This window comes from Castor canadensis, chromosome 14 (genome assembly GCF_047511655.1).
Source record: "Castor canadensis chromosome 14, mCasCan1.hap1v2, whole genome shotgun sequence".
In the NCBI taxonomy this organism is placed as follows: Eukaryota; Metazoa; Chordata; class Mammalia; order Rodentia; family Castoridae; genus Castor; species Castor canadensis.
Window position 1 is genome coordinate 36356791 of NC_133399.1, and position 7180 is coordinate 36363970.

At 58.6% G+C, this 7180-nt stretch overlaps 1 protein-coding gene across 4 annotated transcripts; it reads right to left on the minus strand.

Annotated features, from left to right (window-relative positions):
* Positions 1 to 3469: 3469 nt before the first annotated feature.
* Positions 3470 to 6909, minus strand: Znf414 (zinc finger protein 414). Of its 4 annotated transcripts, none has more exons than XM_020160384.2 (8): positions 6776 to 6909; positions 5792 to 6104; positions 5402 to 5509; positions 5196 to 5301; positions 4441 to 4784; positions 4311 to 4361; positions 3699 to 3872; positions 3470 to 3623 (listed from the first exon to the last, which is right to left on the minus strand). In XM_020160384.2, the coding sequence occupies exons 1-8, from the start codon at positions 6776 to 6778 to the stop codon at positions 3550 to 3552; spliced, it is 1173 nt and encodes a 390-aa protein (XP_020015973.1). In that variant the 5' UTR covers positions 6779 to 6909; the 3' UTR covers positions 3470 to 3549. The 4 variants fall into 4 exon arrangements, with proteins under 4 accessions (XP_020015973.1, XP_020015972.1, XP_020015971.1 ...); XM_020160383.2 differs by having other exon boundaries at positions 4311 to 4364; XM_020160382.2 differs by having other exon boundaries at positions 3470 to 3872.
* Positions 6910 to 7180: the final 271 nt, after the last annotated feature.

Consider the following 7180-nt stretch of genomic DNA (forward strand, 5'->3'; position numbering starts at 1 on the left):
AAGGCAAGCTAAAGGGTTAAATAACAGTTGAGGATTCTCGGCCAGCCACTCAGTAGTGTGGACGTACCCAACTTTGGGGCAATGGGGATCGAAGCCCCTGCACGGTGCGCGCAAGGGACTTGGGGTGGCGCGAAGGCCTCTGTCACGACCGCCAGGGGGCGTGTCCCCTCTCCTTTGTGTACTTGGCGCCTTGGTTGCGGTTCCCGGCCGGGGTCCGTGCAGCAATGGCCGTGGCTCTGACCAGGTGGCTTCAACTGATAGAGAATCAGAAGCCCCAAGAGAGCTCCGGCCAGGGCCTGCCTGGAGGAGTGCGGTTCTTTGGGGCGCGGCTCTGGGACTCTGCGAGGAGGGAGAGAGGTCGGGAACGCGGAGCAGTCGGAAGCCCGGAATAGGGAGCTCGACCTGGCTGGCATCAGGAGCAGGAGCTGGGGATACGCTCTACCTCTCCTAACCCCATTGCGGGTAACCCAGCCGGCACCTGCGGGTGACAAAACTGTTGCTGGTAATTGCCGGGCTGTAGAGCGGCATCTGGCCGGCCTCTTGGCGCAGTTAAGCCTCTTGGAGCCGCTCAGCTTGTTCCTCTGGTCACTTCTGTGCGCGCCGGGGTTCAGGCTGCGTTGGCCCAGGATCATCCTTTTTTTCATCCCCAGTCTGACGCTCTTAGGCGCCCCCTATGGGACAGCCAGGGCACTAAGCGGACTCGGCTTTCTATGAGTTAGGGGCAGAGAACACTCTGTGAGGTCCCAACGTGGCCAGGAAAGAGGCGGCGGCAATGCTGGAGCCCAGAAGAGACTTTGGGTGGGTGGGTGGGGGGACAGTAAGGCTTCCCAGGGCAGCAAATGTTGGACGTACGTGGTAGGCGGTAAGGCTAGCAGGTACTTTTGGAGTAGACAGGGTGCAGTGGAAGCTCCCTGGGGCCTGAGGGCAGAGTTTCTGCTGCTCCAAAAGGCTACATAGGCGGTGTGGACCCCCTGGGACTCATGGAGGGGCTGTTCTGTCTCAGAGGGCGATGGGTGGGAGAGAGGTACTTGACCAAAGTGCTGGCTCTGGACCTCTGCCGGCTGGGAAGTATCATGGCCTGGATGGGGGTGGCCAATTGAGGAACCTGATGGGAAGACTTCCTAGGGGCCACTGGTTACCCTGGAGATGGGTTGGGGGCCTGAGGGACAGAAGACATGGCTCTATCTCTGGAGGTGAAGTAGGAGATGGACCAGAGCAGGATCTCCAAGGGTGCTGGGCCTTTCTTATCTGTGACAACTTGGGCCCAGCCTCTTGGGCAGGGCAGAATCAGCAGATTACCCCAGACTTGGAACTGAGCGTGGCAGTCTTAGCCTCACCTTCTCCATTGGACAATGAGACTCTTAACACCCTGCCACCCACAGGATCCCAGGTAATCATGGGCTTGGTGGCCAGAGAGGGAGTCGCTGAGCAGTTATTTCCCAACCTTCTCCTCTCCCCGCACCAGGTCCCCCTTTTAATCTTCCCAGAGACTCCAAAGCATGAACATGATGACACCCATTTTAAGAACTTAAGAAGGCAAGGTGCATAGAAGTTGACCCTGCCAGGGTCACACAGGTTCTGAGACTTCTGGCTGAGAAGGGGGGAGTTCAGAGGGCCTTGGAGTCCCAGGGTCCTCTGATGGCCATTCTGACTCCACCCCACAGCTGGTGAAAAATGACAACCACTCAGCAGGGGCCTTTAGGTCCTGGAAGAGTAGACACCAGCTTGAGTCACCTGGACCCCAGAGGTGTAGCAGGCAGGCTGGTGGGCTCTCTGGGTCCAGGTGGCTTGGGTCTCATCTGTCCAGGATCCTGTTCCTGCCTCTCACAGAAGCTGCAGGGCTGGTGGGGCTTGGAACGCTTACCCAACCTTAAGGTGACACGAGCTTAGTTGCCTCATCCTGTCCACCTGGATGGTTTCATTTCAGAGTCTGGGGTGAATGTACTGGGGGACCAGGATGAGGAGGGAGAAGAAGATGGAGGAGCCGAGGCAGGGGTAGGATCTGGGGGGTCTCACCCAGGGGATTACTGGCTTCTTTGCTGCAGGATGAAGAGGTGATAGGTGATAATTCTGATATGGGGTCAGAAGATCGGGGGAAGGGGAGGTTAAGGAGTGGTTGGGGCTAAGGAGGTCCTTGGGTTCTTGCTTCCAGGATGTCTGTGGTCTCCAGAAGGAGCATGAAGGAAGGATGAGGAGGGGACGGGGAAGGTCAAGATAGGCCTAGTGGGCTACAGGGAGAACAGGATCTTCATCCCGTAGCTGTTGAAAGGTACTGGGCAGGAGAGGGGCAGTATCAGAAGAGTGTTTCCAGTGGTGTTTAGACTTGAAGGGAAGGGCAGGAGGAGTTGCCTGGGAAGTGGGAGAGAGATGAGGCCTGGGCTAGGAGACTATATGTCTGAAAGGAAAGGGAAGGATGCAAAGTGGGGGTATAACTAGCCTCCAAGGAGTGACTGAACAATGCCTGGACTTCCATATCCAGCAGGCTTGGTTAGCCTGGCTCTTGAACCAGGACACATGGCTTCCCATGATGAGGACCAAGATGAGGCAGGAGGGAGCCCAGGCTTCCCAGAGCTGGAATAGGGGCAGAAGCCAGCAGCAGGAAGATGTACAGGACATCAAGGAGGGTGGAGATGAGGCTTGGGCCCCCAGTCTGCCCTTTCCTCCCCACCCCTACATGACTCTCCCCTTCCCCTCCTAAGTTTTCTCTCTTTGCGAGTCCACTGGCCTCAGGATCAGGGGGTCCATCCAGACCAGCCTTGAACTTTCTCAGAAGCAGCCTTTCAGCCTGTGACTACTGGAACTTTATTTTCAGTATTGGAGTCTGAACTAGGGGCCTGACGCTCTGTCACTTGAGCCACATCCTCAGGCCTGACTCCTGAAAAAAAATTTTTTGCAGCACTTGAATTTGAACTCAGGGCCGCACACTTGCTAAGCAGACCCTCTACCACTTAAGTCACTCTGCCAGCCCACCTGGAACTTTTTAAATAAATAAAACCCTGAAAAATCCCATCCTATCTTGATTTTTCTTTTTTGGCAGTACTGGGATTTGAACTCAGGGCCTTACTCTTGCTGGGCAGGTGATTTTACCACTTGAGCCACTCTACCAGCACTTTTTTGTGAAGTTTTTTTTGAGATAGGCTCTCTAGAATTTGCCTGCGGTGGCATCGAACTCGATACTCCTGAGCTCTGCCTCCTAAGTAGCTAGGATTATAGGCGTGAGCCACCGGTGCCAGGCTTCCATCTGATTTCAAAGTAGTGGGGCAGGATGGTGGCACTGAACGGTCCACCCCTTCTACAGGTGGCTGGGTGGCACTGAGCCGAAGACTTGGGTCCCAGGGTTTTAGGTGATGGGGTTTATGGCGACAGGGAGCTGTGAGGGGACATGTCATGTACTAAAGTTGCCCCTCCCACAGTGTTAGCACCCTAAGTCCACTAGGTGCCAAGGGACCCACACACAGCACAGGCTGGCTCATCGCGCCTCGTTTATTGTCCCCACTCCTCAAATTACAAAAATTCCCATACCCTACGATCCAGCCCAACGCAGGGGGTTCAAAGCTGTGAGAAAACCGGAAGCTCCCCTTCTGACAGCAGCGGCGACACAGCAGATGCAAGAGGGGTCAGATCTGGGTGGGGCAGAGGAGGGGGCACCTGAGCCTCTGGCTCCCCGCCCTCTCCGCCCACGCATTTCTCAGCCTTACCCGCAGGGGCGTCGGGGCGCGGCTGCCCGGGCGCCGGGGCTGCGGGGGCGCCGGGGCGGTGGTCTTGCAGGTGCAGTGTCATGGCGGGCCGCGAGGCCGTGGAGAAGGCGCACTGCATGCACGAATAGCGGCCGCGCGTGTGCTCCCACACGATGCGGCTCGAGGCCGCGTACCCTGCGGGCAGGCAGGCAGCGGGACCCCGTCAATCCCAGGCCTCACCCCAGAGGTCCTGTCCACCAAGGATGATGGACGCGGGCGAGGGCAGGTCAGATCTTGACCTGCCTCCCCATCAGCACCCGGGCGCTCAAGTCAAGCCTGGGCCCGTTTGCCACTGCTATGGAGGGCACTAAACTTGGCTGATCCTAATCATCTGCTCCCATCCCCGGAACTGCCGAACTGGGGAAGGACCGCTCCGAGGTGAACGGGGCGCGAGTTTCACACAGGAATGCCGGCGCAGATAAAGGTGTAGTTACCAGTAATTTTAAAGGCAAAATCATGTATTTTAGGGAGTGGCATTTCTGGCCACCTGGGAAGGGAGCGGGCACTGCTGACCCCCAGCAATCCACGGAAAGAAAGCCCCTCCACCCTACCCTGGTGGTCACCTGCACGCACCTGAGGGCGCATCGGAGCCGCCCTGCGGTCTTCGGGGGCTGCCGCCAGCACCTGCTGTGAACGGGCGGGTCAAGTTCAGAGTGAGGGTAAGCCCAGCCAGCCCTTCTGGCGGCCCCTCCCCGACACTCACCTTGACTCTTTTTCCAGACGGCGGCGCTGGAGGCTGGCGGCCCGGGAGCGGCAGCCAGGAAAGGACGCAGGCGGGAGGGGCTTAGGCCAAAGGGCGCGGGGTTCAGGTAGGGTAGGAAGGGCCCAGTGGAGGCAGAGGTGGGGGTCGCGAAGGACTCGAGGAGCGGGAACGGCAGGCCAGCCGCCGACGCTGTGTCGGACTCTGGGGGGCGCTCGGACGCAGGTGACTCCTTGTCCAGGGCCGAGGGTGGCGGCGGGGCGGGGCTCTGAGCATGCTCTGCGCACACATGCAGATGCTTGAACAGCGAGCGGTGAGTGCGGAAGCGCAGGAGGCAGTTCTCACACCTGGAGGCGGGCACAGGGCCGGGCTGTCTCCGGGACAATGAGGAAGGGGCCTATTCACAGCTACCTAGGATCCCGTGGGAAGGAAATCTTGGGTTCAATTTTTGGATGCCGCCCCATCTGTGGGAAGGAGCTTTCTCTATGTGCCCTCCCCTGCTGTGGCAGTGACCCTTCCGGGCCCCTGCAGCTCTGGGAAAATACCGAAAGAAGCCTCAATTTTAAGGTGTACCCACACTCATGTATTCCCCTTTGGGGCTTTGCCCTCAGTCCCTGAGACTTGCTCTGTTACTTCTTTTGGGCATGCAGTGAGGGGCTTCCTCAGGGTACGCCCACACCCCATACCCAACTCGCCCCGCACACACATAGGAAGGGATAAAGGTCTGGACTCCTTGGTGAAGGAGGTCAGCGTCTCACTTGAAGTAGCGGTTGGGTTTGTAATGCAGTTTGCCGTGGGCCACCAGCTCCTGCATGCTGGGAAAGATCTCGGAGCAGCTCAGGGCCGAGCAGCGGAAGAGCTTTCCTGGCAGGGATGGACAGAGGAGTGGAGTGGGACGGCCAAAGCTGGCCCTGGGGATTCTGCCTACCACTGCCTCCCCACCACTTACCTCCCCTGGCCCTACCTTCCAGTGACTGTGTGGGTGGGCAGTGGGTTCGGAGATGCTGTGCCAGTTCTCGAACGCTGGGGAAACTAAGGCAACAGCCAGGGCTAGAGCAGGGAATTTGTTTCCCTGCAAGATACATACAGCGAGAGTCACCAATCCCTTCTTTATTGACACTGCCTTCCCTCTTTCCCCAGGGATCTGAACAAGCACCCCCACCAGGCTGACCTGCCAGAAAACAGGAGATGGACTGGCCTGGCTCATCACTGGAGCCATGCCTGGCATACACTTGGTGTTCAGTAAATGGTGAGACAGTCCCCTAAATGGGCCCCAAGTTTGGAGATACTCCACACTCCTTATTCCTATTGTTGCAGGACCTGTGATTCCCCAGAAGGCCCCATCACAGGTCACCTGCTGGTGGACGCCGTCTGGGAGGCCGCAGGTCCTCACTGGTCCCAGAGACTGTGCTGGTCAGAACAGGGCTGGGTCCAGGACCAGGCTGGCAGCTGTCAGGGGCTGGAGAGGCACCCTGCTGTGTCCCTCCAGGACCTCCATGTTCCCACACTGGGGGTGGGGCTGTCTGGTCAGGGCCTGGCTCCTCCTCCATGGAGGAGAAGGTGGCTGTAGCAGCCACAGCCTGAGACAACCCCTCCTTGTCGTTCTCATTGGACCTGGGCTCCGTCGTGGCCAGCATGTCGGGGCTGGGCCTGGAGGGTTCCTCCTCCTAGTGGAAGAGGCGGAGAAAACGCGAGTTGGTTCAGGGTTCGCCTAGGCCAACCAGGGAACCACTCCCACTCCAAAGGACCACCAGGTTCAACATTCCTGAATCCCTCTACCCTCCCCCCACAGCAGACATCATCCAGCATCCCGCATTCTAAGGAGTCACCAGCAAGAGGGGAGCAGAGGTCCTGCCTCCCAAATCCCAAATGCAGGAGGGGTTATCTTTCAGGAGTTACACATATGAAAGAAGCATCACTCATTTTCAACTGGGGCAGGAAAAAGGAGCTTGGGGAGGGGGCGTGGCCTAGAGGGAGAGGGCGGGGTTAAGACTATGAAGGTGGGTACTTGTTCAGGGAGCGACTAGGACGATGTTGGGGCCAGAAGTGGATTGTGTTATAGTGGGGATATACTGGCCGGGCTCGAGCTACGAGGGAGAACTTGGAGGTGCTGAGGGCCCGGATGTGTGAGGTTTAGGGGCGGAACGACAGCCTGACCCGCGCGGCCCAGGCCAGGCGCGGTCCGGAAGTAGGAGCAAGACTCTCGCTGAGTGACACCTAGCGGCGGGCGGGTGCCCGGATGTGGGGGCGGGGTCGGCCGGAGGGTGGTGCGCGACAGGGTCGCTCCCTGCCAATCCCCACTGCTCCGCCATGCCTGCGCTCCAGGGGCCGCGCTCACCATCTTTCACCCAGCTCGACCTCTTGCTCCCGCGACTTCGGTTGCTCCGTCTCTGGAGGCGGCGGTTCCGCGGCGATGCAGGCTCGCGTTCACGTCGGCGCCATTTTTCGTCTCCTAGATCTCGCGAGAACAGGGACGGGGTCTGAGCGGGGCGCTCTGCGAGGGGGCGGGGTCTGAGGCTCTTTAGGCTGTAGTCGGGCTGGACGCGGATTCAGATTTGCAAACCTAAGGCAATCATGGAGCACAGAGATCCCGCATGGGGGAATCTTTCCAGGTCCCAGTGTCCTCGTATGCAAAATGGCTACCTTCATCCCCGCGCATCCTATCCCATCCCATCACCGGTCCTCGAAAGGCAATAAACAGGAATTTTGTTTTTGGAGAAAATTGGCAACAATTTCTTTTTGT

Excerpts from the sequence above, each read along its gene's own strand:
- Znf414 (XM_020160380.2), bottom strand. Across the intron at positions 5,510-5,791 it reads CAGACGGCGTCCACCAGCAG|GGAAACAAATTCCCTGCTCT; the intron begins GTGACCTGTGAT and ends TGTATCTTGCAG. Across the intron at positions 4,365-4,440 it reads CGTCTGGAAAAAGAGTCAAG|CAGGTGCTGGCGGCAGCCCC; the intron begins GTGAGTGTCGGG and ends GCCCGTTCACAG.